The sequence below is a fragment of the Archocentrus centrarchus genome, chromosome 1, assembly GCF_007364275.1.
Source record: "Archocentrus centrarchus isolate MPI-CPG fArcCen1 chromosome 1, fArcCen1, whole genome shotgun sequence".
NCBI lineage: Eukaryota > Metazoa > Chordata > Actinopteri > Cichliformes > Cichlidae > Archocentrus > Archocentrus centrarchus.
In genome coordinates, this window is record NC_044346.1 from 7545989 (window position 1) to 7560860 (window position 14872).

A 14872-nucleotide genomic window follows, 5' to 3' on the forward strand; every position below is an offset into this window, starting at 1 on the left:
ATAAGCAGACCCCTGATCCTTTTTAATATACTGCTAAAAAAAAAAAAAGGAACACTTTAATCAGATGAATGTAAAGCATGTTTAGTCTGTGAGCATCTTTTTCTAGTGATGCACTTCTTTGGTGCCACTAGTGGTGGAGTTAAGTATAGGGGAAAACTTGTGCCTCACCCTATTTAACCTCTATGTGCGCGCAAAGAAGGAAAACAACTAACTGTAAGCTATGTTCGAGGTCACGAGGCACTTTGTGCCTTCATCATGAGCATACCTGTCAAGTTCTGTATTTAAAAATACGGGAAATTTTCCGCTGCTGAATAAAGAGGTCACTATATGACGGCATCGCCTAATTTGCATAATTATTCATTTAGATGTACTGTAGTTGCAATTGAGGCTGCAGAAGAGAGGGAAAAACATCTTTGGAGAGACAAAAAGTGAAGAAAAAATAAATATGTTTAGAACTACAAATTTGGCCCTTTAAGTTACTTTTTTGACATTTCGCTAACTCCTCTTAATTGGAGGGGAAAGCGAAATGTCAAAAAAAGGTTTATTTTGACTGCATTATTATTTAGTAATTGATTTATTATGGGCTCTAATATCAAGTCTTTACAGTTATCAGTGGTTTCATACAGGTTTACGTCCAGAATTAGGCTTTTTATTGCAAAAATAACTCAATCTCAATAAGCCTCAGAAGATCTCAAAAGAAAAGAAGTGAGAAACAGAAAAGCCATGTTGATAGTAGTTCTCTCTTTGACATAGTAATATCTCTTTACTACTTCTGCTGGTTGTTAAGCCATGAACATGAGTTGCATCTTATCTGTAGTTCACAAAGCATGAAAAGGTGACTCGTGTGAGGTCTCTCAGTCAGTTCCAGTCATTTCTAAAACTATAACTGATAAAGTGTGAACTGTAACCTGCGGTTTGTTCAGAACGGACACACATTAGTCATACTGACGGCTTCAGTAGGAAAACAAAACCCTAAAAACAATACATATTAAAACTGTACGTGTGTAGCAAACATGAATCAAAACCAATTTTCAGAACACAGTCTGGTCCAGAAATCCACTTTGAACCTCCAGACGCAGCCCTGGAGCTTCCACTGTGACTGCAGTCTCTTTGTATCTGGGTGTGTTTCATTTCTCATCCTCAACAGTCCTGCCAAAGTATTCCTTCTGAAACTGCTGGAACTCCTCCTCTGTGAACACAGACTGTGTCTCTTTGGCTTTCTTTGCAGGCCTGTCTCGACGGTTTCTGGACTGCCTCCCTGTATTATGGTTCAGGATCTAAATCAGACACAAATCAAACCAATATTTTAGGACAGAACAACCTGCAGACAACAAAAGCAGCTTGTCAAAAAACACACACTGACACTGGCTATGAATCTATTTGGGTTTGTCCACAATGCAAAAAAACCCTCTGGGATTCTGATCTTTCTGCACTAGATGTTTGCAGTTTGCTGATTTAATCTGAATCTTCCCACCACCAAGATTTAATGTGTGTTTGACTTTCTCCTATTTATCTACCGTATTTTTCAGACTATAAGGCGCACTTAAAATCCTTAAATTTTCTCAAAAATCGGCAGTGCGCCTTATAATTCGGTGCGCCTTATTTATAAATTTTTGTTGCGCTTATCGACCTTGAACCAATTTATGTGGTACACTGCGCTCAAAAATCTGTCAAAATGTTTTAGTGTGACTTTGATAAGGGACGCTTCACAAATATTGACATTTTCCAAAGCGTACAAAGCGTACGGGGGGGGGTGTAACACCCAGCGTACGCTTTTCAAATAAATAGAAAATATCGGTCGGTCTGTGTAATTTGAGCCCAGCCGTCTGACCGCCGATGGCCGAGGCATCCACTCCACTGCACCGTCGTCTGCAGCGATATGGCCTCAGGTCTGACAAATCAGTTCAAAGGCCTCATTGAATTCTCTAAAATAGTCCATCATTGATTCACAAAATAACTCTATTGATGATATTAGACAGGAACAAGCTGTGAGTGCAGCGCAGCAGGTGTGGAAAGCCGCCAAAGCCGCCGGAGATAAATTCAACAAGAAGTGGAAACATTGTTCCAACAAGAAGTGGAAACACTGTTCCAACAAAAATGGAAACCTTACGCAGTAAACCGCAGAAAACGATGATGGATTTTATTCTACATGTTCCTGGCCTATTTCCATCTATACTGGCCCGTATATTTGTGCGTAATCTGGCAATTGGCGGCTGGTGTTGTGTGAAATTCTGTTCCCCCGTGAAAATCTGTTCCCCCTGTGTTGGGAGCACAAACTGCAGGCAGAGAGGTGGATCCGACTGTCTTCACGGTGCTTCTAATCGATTTCTTGGTAAAATGACACTGTAAAAGACTTGCTGGTAAATTAATTTGGTCCCATGTCATGGAGGGGGAACACAATATTTTGGATGGTTGAAATATTTGGTTCCCCCCATGTAACTTTGGCAAATAAATAACAAATGTTTTCATATTCACAGGAGTTGTTGTTCTTGATGAGAGGAATAAACACTGTAAAAGACTTTTCCCGAGAAATTGATCAGAAGTGCCGTGAAGACTGTCGGATCCGCCTCTCTGGCTGCGCTCTCCCGACACGGGGGAACAGAATTTTGCACAACACCAGCACTGTTGCCAACTTTTGTGTAACAAAACTCGCTGTCGACTGTCTCAAAAGTTGCTAAAGGATGAATCGAGGTCTGGGGGTGTGTGTGCTGTCCTCCTCGGTGCCAAAGAGAGGTCCGGGCGACGCCACAGCGTACCAGCAGTACGAGCGCTGTATGTACACAAAACACGGTGACAGCGGAGTTTTCAGGTTTCCGGTGTTGTGTGTGTTTTTTTTAATGTTTTTTCTTTGCTTAAATCAGTAAATATACTGGTGCACAGGATTTATGAAGGGCTTATATATAAAATGAGGAAATGACTTGTTCTTACCCTCATTAATAAAGAATATATTGCAGCGTCTGTTAAGACGTTGAAGAAGATGGCGAGAGATTGCCAGCAAAAGTTGCCCTTTTATTTACAATTATTAACAAAGCAGTAATAACAGCGAGGCTGACTTGGATAATGATGAGAGGGAACCGGCATGCTTGATGCCGAAATCGCCCAACTGCTCAACTCAGACACTGAAGATGAGGAATTTGACGGATTTGTGGAAGATGAAGGATTTAAAATGTGTGTATTTTTCTGTATTTGTTACAACTGAACAATATTCTGAGTTATTGTTGAGCTGAATAAAGTTCAACTTACCTCACGCTTTTGTTTCGTTCTACATATGTTTTATCAAGCGCCTGATAACCCGGTGCGCCTTATGTGTGAAAATAGACCCGTTCATTGATAGTGCACCTTATAATGCAGTGTGCCTTATGGTCCACAAAATACGGTACATTATATTGCCAAAAGTATTCACTCATCTGCCTTCACACACATATGAACTTGAGTGACATCCCATTTAAAATCCATAGGGTTTAATATGATGTTGGCCCACCCTTTGCAACTATAACAGTTGGAGTCTCTGCTCATCCATGTCTTTATGGACCTGCTTTGTGCACTGGTGTGCAGTCATGTTGGAACAGGAAGGGGCCATCCCCAAACTGTTCCCACAAAGTTGGGAGTCAGACAAGTGCTGTTCTCCTGGCAACCACTAAACCCAGACTGGTCCATCAGATTGCAAGATGGAGAAGCGCGATTCGTCACTGCACCACTTACTTACACCACTGCATCCAACACTTTGCATTGTGCTTGGTGATGTAAGGACTGGAAGCAGCTGCTCTGCCATGAAAACCCATTCCATGAAGCTCTCTACACACTGTTCTTCAGCTAATCTGAAGGCCACATGAAGTTTGGAGGTCTGGAGCGATTGACTCTGCAGAAAGTTGGTGACCTCTGTGTACTATGCACCTCAACATCCACTGACCTTGCTCTGTTATTTTTACATGGCCTACCACTTCACGGCTGAGTTGCTGTCATTCCCAATCACTTCCACTTTGTAATAATACCACTAACAATTCACTGTGGAATATTTAGTAGTGAGGAAATTTCACAACTGGACTTGTTGCACAGGTATCATCCTATCACGGCACCATGCTGGAATTCACTGAGCTCCTGAGAGCGACCCATTCTTTCACAAATGTTTGTAGAAGCAGTCTGCATGCCTAGATGCTTGGTTTATACACCTGTGGCCATGGAAGTGATTGGAACACCTGAATTCAATGATCTGGATTGCTGAGTGAACACTTTTAGTAACATAGTTTACATCCTACTGTTACTGCAACTGACCTTAAACCGCCTGAGAAGCAGTTGAGACTTCTTTAGTCATCTTTTGAGTCCAGTACTACACAACCTTGGACAGGATTTTCTCCTAACTGGAATCTTAATGTATTATTAAGCAATTTTTGTGATCTGTGCTCAACCTCTTTATCTAAATAAATATGAATAATATTTTAAAATGCAGTCTCACCATTTTGGATTCCAATGTTTCAATAAATGATAAAAGTCACAGACAATGACAGTAGTTGTAAAAGGTGAGTGACTGATGTCCTGGTTACCTTCAGTGTGTCAGAATCCGTTGCTTTACGGCCAGCTTCCATAAAGTATTTGAGGTTATCACTCAAATGGCTCTTTCCCTGCTTCTTCCTGAATTCCTCTACAATTCAGACCAAAGAAGAAGAAATTCAGAGCAACATCAACTGAATATTAGACTGTGAAAGAAATTAGAGTAATGAGAGATGCTGACTGAAACAGAACAATTTTTCAGGTTGTTGGAGTTCTTTTCCAGTAAAAGGCTACAATTCTTACAACTTGTTAAAGACTAATGCTGCCACCTAGTGGTTCTTACACAACAGCATCAACTCCAATTCTTTTTTCTTTTTTTTAAAAACACAATATTCTCATGAGATCTTTTCAAAAAGAAGAATAAACATTATCCTTTCCAGGGACTTTGGACACATATGGTCACCATCTACACATGCAGAGAGAGAGAGATTTGAATGAGTGTGAAATACTGTGAGCAGACTGACCTACTGCAGACTTGATCCTCTTGTCTTTAACAGTGGCCTTGCTCTTGCCAGGACCAAGGCGGCCCTGCAGCCTTTTGACCTGCTTGGTAACTCCCTGCCGCTTGGTGCTCACCAGCTCCATCACTGTGGCTGAGCTGGGGGTCTGCTGCTTCTTCTTTTTCACTTTGCTGACATCTGGCAGGAAACATACGACAAAAAGACAAGGAGAAAACTCAAAGTAAGCTGCAGAGTCAGACATGGAGCCAAGTTCCTCTAAGAGTGTGGTTAGCGAGCTGCTTATACTGCTTTTACACACCACTCAAAAATACTAAATGAACACTTTGAAAACACATCAGATCTCAATGGGAAAAAAATCATGCTGGATATCTGTACTGACACGGACTGAGTAATGTGTTAGGAATGAAAGGATGCCACATCATTTGATGGAAACTACAGAGGCGGCACCGGGGTAGTTCACAGGTTGAGCAGGCGACTGCATGCTATGTGCCACATAGCGGCGCATGTTCGAGTCCCGGCCTGTTGCCATTTCTCGCGTGTCCTCCCCCGTATCTCTCCTCCCAATTTCCTGTCACTCTCCACTGTTGATAAAAGCCACTGTGGCCAAAAAACAAACAAACAAAAAAAAAAAAAACAGAGGTACCTCAGTGCCTGAAAATGGAGAAGTGGAAAAAAAATGATGCAGCAGGCTAGTCTATTTTGCTAAATCTTCATTGCAGCCCAATGCTACTCAGTAGTTTCTATGGCCCCCACGTACATGCCTGACAACATCAGGTGCCTCCCCAAACCATCACTGATCCACCACCAAACTGGTCATGCTGAACAATATTACAGGAAGCAGACCGTTCTCCACAGCTTCTCCAGACAATTTCACATCTGCCACATGTGCTCAGTGTAAACCTGCTCTCATCTGTGAAAAGTATAGGGTGCCAGTGGTGGACCTGCCAAATCTGGTACTCTATGGCAAATGCTAATCGGACTCCACGGTGTCAGGCAATGAGCATGGGGCCCACTAGAGAACATCGGGCCCTCAGGCCACCTTCATGAATTCTGTTTCTGATTGTTTGGTCAGAAACTTTCACACCAGTGGCCTGCTGGAGGTCATTTTGTAGCTCTGGCAGTGCTCATCTTGTTCCTCCTTGCACAAAGGAGCAGATACGGGTCCTGCTGATGGGTTGAGGACCTTTTACGGACCTCTCATCGGACTCATCTCAGACGGGGACGAGTCGGCCTACAGGATGGAGGTCAAACGTCTGGTGTCCTGGTGCAGCCACAATAACCTGGTACTGAACGCCCAGAAGACAGTGGAGATTATAGTGGACTTTAGGAAGCACACAGCCCCTCTACCCTCCATCATCCTGACTGACACCCCCATCACCACAGTGGACTCTTTTCGCTTCCTGGGAACTACCATCACCCAGGACCTCAAGTGGGAGCCCACCATCACCTCTGTCGTCAAAAAGGCCCAGCAGAGGATGTACTTCCTGCGGCAGTTGAAGAAATTCAACTTGCCAGCAAGGACCATGGTGCAGTTCTATACTGCCATCATTGAGTCCATCCTTACCTCCTCCAGCACTGTGTGGTACGCTGGAGCCACCACTAGGGACAAACAGAGACTACAGCGCGTTGTGCACTCTGCTGAGAAGGTGATTGGCTGTAACCTCCCATCTCTCCAGGACCTGTACACCTCCAGGACACTGGGGCGTGCAGGTCGGATCACAGCCGACCACTCTCACCCTGGGCACAGACTTTTTGACCCTCTCCCCTCAGGCAGGAGGCTACGGTCCATACGGACCAGAACCTCCCGCCATAAGAACAGTTTCTTCCCCTCTGCTGTTGGACTCATGAACAATTACCCTAAGACTGTTACCACCACCCTCCACAAACGCTGATGACCCTATGTCTATGCACCTGTCTGATTGCACTGATGTACATATTAGTGGAATATAGTTTACATTCTCTTATCTTTTAATTAGTCTCTGCACTGTATATTTTGTAAGCTCTAATATCTCTGTATATTTGCAATTTGTATACTTGTATATTGTCTTATAGTTTTTATACTTATTTGTTTTTTTTTTTTCTGTAAGCACGAAGTACCGCAGCAATTTCCTAATGCTGTGAACCTGTTCACCCATATGGCAATAAAAACCTTCTGATTCTGATTCTGATTCTGATCCAGCTCATCTAGAGTAGCTGCTTGTCTCCTGGAATCTCCTCCATGCTCTTGAGACTGTGCTGGGAGACACAGCAAACCTTCTGGCATGTACTGATGTGCCATCCTGGAGGAGTTGGACCACTTGTGCAACCTAGGCTGGGTTCAGGTATTGCCTCATGCTACCAGCAGTAGCACTGACCCTAGGCAAATGCAAACACCTGTCTCACCTCCTCTCTGCACAGCTCAGTTTGCTTACCACATGCAGGGGATGATTGTGTTGAATGCAGAACAGAAGTCCACAAACAACATTTCCATGAGTGTCCTCGTGAACAATCATGCAAATAGTGGAAACGGCATCCTCTTTGGAGTGATGTTGGCAGTAAGCTAATCACAACAGATTTAAACGTCGGGGGAGTCTGGAGATAATGCGGTCCTTTACTAGCCTCTTGAAACAGTTTATCATGACAAAAGTGAGTGGTAATCATTAAGGCATGGACTTTTTTTTTTTTTAAAGGCACTGGTATGCTAGTAGCTGTCTTAAAGCACGACGGCACAACAGCCTGGACCAGTAAGGTATTTTGTGAGGACATGAGCGTACATCAACTCTTCCCAGGGTCCTCCGGACAGCAGCTGTGCTGAGACCAAGTACCTGCTCATTAGGATGAGGAATAGCTTTTCTCGCAGGAGTGTTACTGAGTTATGTAGGTTGAGGTTTACTATAATGCCCGTCATGATAGCATTTATTCAAATATTACACCAAGCCTTTTTCTGACGCTTTGTCGTTAAGATTTAATGACAAAGATAATGTAATTTCAGCATGAATAAAGCTTCAAATTAATATTTAACTACCCAGTTTCAAAACTTAAAGCAACAGTATAACCCGAACCTATTACAGTCTTGACTGTAACTTTGTAAAAACACTGATCGGTCATCGGAGCTGCAAAAGAGGGCGCCGATATCCAACACTGGTAGCCAACTAGCAAGCTCAGGAGGCTAAACTGACCTTTAATGTCACTGCTCAACAGCTCGAGTCCTCTCCTGATCATCGACGCCGACATCCTGATTCAAGCCACAGAGGTTTTCTTCAACTTTCCACAAACTATATCAACAGAAATCTGCTCTGATACCTGAGTAGCAACATGTGGCCCGATAAACATCCGGCAAGCTCCTCGCGTGCGTCAATTAAAATCAGTCGGCCTGAGGAGGCAAAAATGAACAAAGTTCCTACTTGGGTAATACGCTATGGCTGCTGGGGTCTGTTGTTATATTTTTATTATTGTAGTTTTAAAAGTATTATTATTACTATCAATAGTATTAGTTTAAGTAAAGCAGAAGGAATGCACTATGGTAGCTGTGGGAGAAAGTGTAGTAAAACCGAGTAAAACGTGCTATCAAAATGTAGGTCGTAGCAGTGCCCCAAACTAGGTGAACAAAATGAGCCAATAAACGTGTCCAGACTTTATTGTTCTGTTAACAGCCGGTCCTGTGAATATAACAACCGGCTCACCTGGAAGAAAACAAATCCCTTCATACTGAGACAGAATAAAAATGGAATATTCCTGTTGTGCTTTTAAAAAAAAGTAAACTGCAACTAAAAACTAGGTTATTTCCCCTATCCCTCTTTTTTTTTTTTAACTGTGTCCTGCCTTTTCACTTTTACCAGCGTCAGGTGAGCTGGGGGCGTGGCTGTTTATGTGCGCTCTCTCGCCACCATTAATACCTTTGCTCTCTCGCCCTTTCCCGACTTTTGACACAGGGTTTGTTGAATACAGTGAAACTGAAGTCAACTTTGCAGCCTGTCACCATGGCGCTTCAGGCCACGGCTCTGGTCACTTCTAAATGGCTCGCTCGGGCCGTGAAGGTCCAGGGAAAGATGCGCGTCTTGGACACTTCGTGGTATTTACCCAAACTGCGGCGAAATGCCAAGAGCGAGTTCAAGAGGAAGCACGTCCCGGGAGCAGCTTTCTTTGACATAGACCAGTGCTGTGATAAAACCTCTCCTCTGGACCACATGCTGCCGTCAGAGGAATATTTTGCGGATTATGTCGGGAAACTGGGGATCGAGAACGACACGCACGTCGTCGTCTACGACTGCAGCGAGTTCGGGGCGTTCTCGGCGCCCCGTGTGTGGTGGATGTTCCGGGTATTCGGGCACAGTGGGGTCTCTTTACTCAACGGGGGGCTCAGGAACTGGGAGCTGGAGGGTCTACCTATGAGTGACCGGTATGTCAGACCCACGCCGACCGAATTCAAAGCATCTCTGAACCACTCGTGGATAAAGACGTATGAGGATATCCTGGATAACCTGGACACCAAGAAGTTCCAGGTGGTGGATGCCAGGCCCACAGGCAGGTTCAGAGGCCTGGATCCTGAACCCAGAGACAGTGAGTAGTCTACCTAAGAGTCCTTACACTGGTGAATAAGTTTTGTAGGCTTTCAGCCTTCAGCTGACCAATAAATTACGATATTCCACTATAAAGCGGGCAAGTTAAATAAATAAAAAAGAATGCAGTCCTGCATGTCCCACTTAGTTGCTGTAGGCTTAAAAGATCCTGACACACTGATCGACAAATGCAGTAATTATGATGAAGATGACTTAATATAACTCAGTGTTGCGACACTGTTCCAATAAGGCAGTCTTGCAAGGATTTCCGGTTTGATTAATGTAAATTCATGCAACTCTCATACTTCCATAGAAAGCTCTCTCTGAGCAAAAATACTAACGTTGAAAAATAGAAATTTAGCTGACTTCTGCAAATGCCCAGCACGAGCATGAATCATAATAACGGTGAAGAGGAGCTTTTATTTTGTAAATTCGTTGTCACATTTCATTTAGGAGTTTATAGAACTCATTGACGAGCTGATCGTGACTGTTTATAGGGGGGAAAGTTAGATATTATTAGGGGACGTGACAGATTACCTTTTCATCAGTTATTGTCGCCCACTCTTTAGTAGTGATGGGATATTTAATGAACACACATACACAACTAGAATAAAAAAACACAACATGATTATAGTCTGACTCTTGACAGTGGGGTCAGGGTGACACAGGTATGCGCTGAGGGGTGGGGGGCACAATGGGTTGCTACTTCCTTGTACACAGAGATAGTTTGCTCTGTGCAAACCCAGCAGGCTGGGCCTGGCTGACTGAACAACACAAACATGTAAGGAGAGTAAGTGGATAGACCACACTCCGATAACCTTGCATTTTAGCTGCAGTCAGTGAACTATACACACACACACACACGCACACACACACTGCTGTAGGACAGAGTGAATGGTTAAACATTTAGATACAGCAATAGTCTAACCTTTGATCTGCTGATTTTCTTTTTTTTTTCTCCAAAGACAGCACTCACTCAGAGCACAATGCAGTGATAAGCTGTATGTGTCTTATCCATACACTTCTCACAGTACACACACAGTTACAGAGGAGAGCTTTGATGTGCCGTTACAGGGCTCCTCTGCAGGCAGAGCATTCATGAACGCAGTCTGAGCAGTGATCCTCAAGGAAACTGTTACCATGAGAAGAGAAATGCTTTTTCTAGAGAAGTGCAAAAGCAGCCAAAATTCTTATTTTTGAAAAACTCACACACGAAAAATGTTATGAGGAATACTCTTTATGGGTTTTTAGCTCACATGGTCCTTCTGCAGCCAAGCGTTGATTAGGGTTATCAATGGTCACATTATGCAGTTTTTATCTTCATTTTTAAAGAATGTCATCTTTGTCTCATCCCCCTCCACTGATTTTTTTTTTTTTTGTTGTTTGTTTGTTTGAGTAGGTTGCAGTTGGACTGATTAAAAACATGCCCCCTGTGACCTCTTGTTCTTTCTGATGCTCGCAGTGAGGATGAATATAAAAGCAGATTACAATGACATGATAATCATGCATACCTTTATAATTTAAGTCACTCAGGTTTTACATTTTAAGCTGCATCCTGAATTTTTTTGGAAGTGGGGATTCTAATGACTTTACTAATCGCACTAAACACAACTTTGTTCTATTCATGTGTTGATGTCAGTGTGACTTTCAGGCAGTGTGCAGGTCAGACTGAAATTAAAGCTAATTCAGCCATTCATTTTTATTATCTGCACTGATTATGTCACTGTGACATGTTAAAATATCCAGAGTGGCAAAAACTATTTGTAATGTCAAAGGTCACTCCAGCTGCATCAAAGATGGATGTCACTAGAAAGGTCTGAAAAGTGAAGCCCACACAGATGGCCTTAAACCCCTTTTTAATAGCCAGTATGAATCATAAGTTGCTACCTAATGGGTGTGCAGTGTCTTTGGCTTCACAGTCACTTGTCACACGTGGTTTTAAAACACCACAGCAGTGATGATGACAAATTCACAGCTTGATGTGTCACAATGAGACTTCACTAACTAGTAAATGGGTGATTTCATGGTGGTTACAGTACTGTATGAAAGTCTTAAGCCACGCCTTATTTCACAGGATTTTGCTTCAGAGAAGCCAGACCTTGTAGTCTTAAAGTGATCATGAGCAATACTTCTTCAGGCTTTCTGAGAGTCTATATACTGTATACAGTAACTGCTTGCACATGTTTCAATAAATTGCTCCACATATTTTCCATTTTCCTTGCAAAATATAAAGAAATGAGCAGTGGCTCAAGAATTTTACACACTACAGTAGATTCAAAGTACAGTAACAAGGCCTCGTAGCCACCAAGGTGAATCAACATTTCTAAAGGTCCTTTTTATTGCATGTTTCTGTGAAACTGTCCATCTCCTAATTAATTAAGAGTACACGTTAAGTAGTCCTAATTATTTAAAAAAAATTCTAAATGTCTTTGCTTATCCTGATTGACAGACACAGAGCCAGGCCACATCCCCGGTTCCATCAGCATTCCCTTCCACTCCTTCCTGTCACCTTCTGGCCACTTCCTTCCAAAGGAAAAACTCCAGGCTCTGTTCGCCCGTGCCGGTGTGGACCTCGACCGCCCTCTTTGCGTCTTGTGTGGCTCTGCAGTGACTGCGTGCCATGTGGCGCTGGGGGCCCACGAGTGCGGACACCCGGGGGTGTCGGTGTACGACGGTGGGTGGTCGGAGTGGTACACCCGCGCCGTGCCCGAGCATGTCCTATCTGAAGGCAGAGGGAAACACTTGTGACAACAGGAGCCACAACAAGATCAGAACGGGACTCGATCACAAGAAACTCGTGTTGTTGTTTAGTAGGGTGTAAAGAAGTAGTTTGGCCAGTTGGGATTTATGACTTCCTCCTATGATGCCGCAGACAGAAGCAAGTTAGTAAAATTTCCCAGGATGTCCAGGGGTTCCTTTACCAATAATGCATGAGTGGGGATTTTTTAGTTATTCATCCATTATATACTGATAGATGATACATGATTAAAGTCAACAATATGTGGACACTAAACTGGACTTAATCAGTTTTTTGCAGCTCTCCACCTGTTGGCAGCTCACAGACTCAAAGACCTAACCTTTGTAATCTTGTCTGTTTGTTAAAATAAATATGAAGATATTCACTGAGTCTGTAACTGTTTTAAAAAGGACAGAAAACTGAGGAAGAGTTGAGGCCACTTTGGTCGGCTCTTAGAAACATGCAGTTTGATCGATGGACTTTTGACCTTTTAGTCTGATTAGAGCCAAGGAGGGTGTTTTTCTTTTTTTCCCTTTCAAAATAAGATGTCCCCCAGTGAAACAACAGGTTTGTGTCTACTAAATAAACTAAAATAATATGTCCTCATTGTTTCTGCTGATTCATTGCATATTATAAATTGTCATTTACTATACACTATTTTGAAAGACTTGAGTTTCTTGTGGAGACTTAAAAAGATTTCTGGCAGTGTTGGTGCTGAAAATATTGCTTTGATTAAGCCCACATTGGTACTTATATTAATAATTTCTTAAGAAATTGCAACTTCTAACTTCAGTATTTGTTCATGCTGAGCAACATCGAAAGTGACTGAAGTTTGGACAAAGAAGTCTGCTTAACTCTAAAGAAAAATGATTTGCTAACTTAAACTTTTCTTGCATTTAATTAAAGGGAAAAGACGCAAAAATGCCACCAAAATCCACTTTGCTGTCACATATTTGGTGCTATTCATAAATCTCACATTACGGACATTTTTTCGTTACACAGGAAAAGAGTTGCTCTAAATAAACTGGAATTTTAACTAGTCATGCCACTATGGGCACTAACCTTGAACGTCAAAGTTGACATGATTTGTGTAAAAAAGGAAGTGCGATTCAGCTGAACTTCCACTCTTCCTCTTTCATGTAAAATAAGCCTCTTGTCCTTTCTGAGTAGTACAGTCTAGATATTTTCTCTTACGGACATTATATATAAGGGGGAAAAAAGGAGTTAACCGAATACTTCATCACTGCTGTTCGAGCCTGGGAGTAGTCCCCCTGTCCTGGCTCTAACTGGTGAGTGTGCTGATCTGATAAACTTTTTTTTTCCTGTTATCTTGCTGCGAACATGAGCTCCTTTGGCAAAATTGTTGGAGATAGCTTGAAATGGCAGTGGACTCCCAAAAGAAAATATTCTCTGGGCTTGCTGTCCAGTCCTAAATAATTCAGTTGTTTTTTATGAATTTAATTCCTAGTAAAAATCGCAGCTGTACACCTGTCCTCAAATTACAACCGCAAGTTCCTGTTAGACCAAAAACCAATCAAAGTATGAATGAAGGGAAACTTCAGGATTGACTGTATCTTTGGGGCTTGTGATAGTAAATAAATCTTAGTGAAGTTACTATGAATATCTTTCCATTTTACAAGTACTGAATAGTTGATTTTCTGTAGTATCAAAATGATTTTTTTTGGTTTAATTTTTTTAGCCTCCACTTGAGGGCAGCACTGCATTAGATCAGTTTTAAACCTTGCAGCTGGATTTACAATTTTATTGTCAACATTTAGCTTAGCAATGTACATTACTGGGGGGTGCACAGGAAAAAAAAAACACCCAAAACTCTTCAGTTAGAAACTTCTGTTAAGAGGGCCGGCTATGCTAACTTCCAGCTCCATATTCTTATCTGGACTCTACTAAAGTGGGAACACAGCATGTAGGATTTACAGTTCAGAAATCCTTATTTATCTTATACTGGGCCTCAGTGCTTCCCCTCAAAATGCCATTCATTTTCCTTTTAAGCCAACCTACTTCTGATTGGCTGCAATAACTTAAAAAAATAAAAGTTGGCAACATGTGGGTGAGCTTACTGAGCAACTTGCAGTAGTACAACATAAAATTTCTTGATCAACTGGCCTGTTTTATTAGACCTGGCATGCTCTGCCATCCCCTCTCCATCACTGTCAGAGCTTTCCTTGCTAATATACTACAGCAGTTATTACCAACTGTTCACACTCCATCTTCTCTACATCACACACATTGCCCAAGGTGGTTAGCAAGAGGAAACTCATCTGTTACAATGATAAATCACTGAAGTTGGTTTACTAGCTAATGCTAGTTGTATTTCCACACCAAATCAGTTTGCAGCAGAGACAAGAGATTCATTTCTTGTCTTAGCTTAGTGGCAATACTGGAAATTGGTGAAAATAGCCAACTTGACTTTGCCTAGCACCCTGACACACCAAGCCACTTAGTAACCACTTAAATTTTCTTGCACTTCTACCCTAAGGTTTATGGTAGTGCTAATGCTTAAAAAGCTATCAAACCTTTGTGTTCTTATTGGTCAGCAGTGGCTTTGGCCTTGAAACTTTCCCAGGGAT

At 42.3% G+C, this 14872-nt stretch overlaps 2 protein-coding genes across 2 annotated transcripts; one reads left to right on the plus strand and one right to left on the minus strand.

Annotated features, from left to right (window-relative positions):
- Positions 1 to 627: 627 nt before the first annotated feature.
- On the minus strand, positions 628 to 8341 carry rps19bp1 (ribosomal protein S19 binding protein 1). Its single transcript, XM_030746626.1, has 4 exons — positions 8168 to 8341; positions 5013 to 5186; positions 4542 to 4639; positions 628 to 1277 (listed from the first exon to the last, which is right to left on the minus strand). Exons 1-4 carry the CDS (start codon positions 8220 to 8222, stop codon positions 1128 to 1130), a joined length of 477 nt encoding a protein of 158 aa, XP_030602486.1. The 5' UTR covers positions 8223 to 8341; the 3' UTR covers positions 628 to 1127.
- A 521-nt stretch (positions 8342 to 8862) lies between these two features.
- On the plus strand, positions 8863 to 12886 carry LOC115783545 (3-mercaptopyruvate sulfurtransferase). Its single transcript, XM_030734425.1, has 2 exons — positions 8863 to 9548; positions 11997 to 12886. The coding sequence occupies exons 1-2, from the start codon at positions 8969 to 8971 to the stop codon at positions 12293 to 12295; spliced, it is 879 nt and encodes a 292-aa protein (XP_030590285.1). The 5' UTR covers positions 8863 to 8968; the 3' UTR covers positions 12296 to 12886.
- The last annotated feature ends 1986 nt before the right edge of the window (positions 12887 to 14872 follow it).

What these genes read in the sequence shown, in the direction of transcription:
- rps19bp1 (XM_030746626.1), bottom strand. Translation starts at nt 8,222, where the DNA reads ATGTCGGCGTCGATGATCAGGAGAGGACTCGAGCTGTTGAGCAGTGAC. An exon ending in GTTGAGCAGTGACATTAAAG is followed by an intron (nt 5,187 to 8,167) that starts GTCAGTTTAGCC and finishes GTTTCCTGCCAG; the next exon opens with ATGTCAGCAAAGTGAAAAAG. An exon ending in CGGATTCTGACACACTGAAG is followed by an intron (nt 1,278 to 4,541) that starts GTAACCAGGACA and finishes TGTCTGATTTAG; the next exon opens with ATCCTGAACCATAATACAGG.
- LOC115783545 (XM_030734425.1), top strand. Translation starts at nt 8,969, where the DNA reads ATGGCGCTTCAGGCCACGGCTCTGGTCACTTCTAAATGGCTCGCTCGG. An exon ending in GGATCCTGAACCCAGAGACA is followed by an intron (nt 9,549 to 11,996) that starts GTGAGTAGTCTA and finishes CCTGATTGACAG; the next exon opens with ACACAGAGCCAGGCCACATC.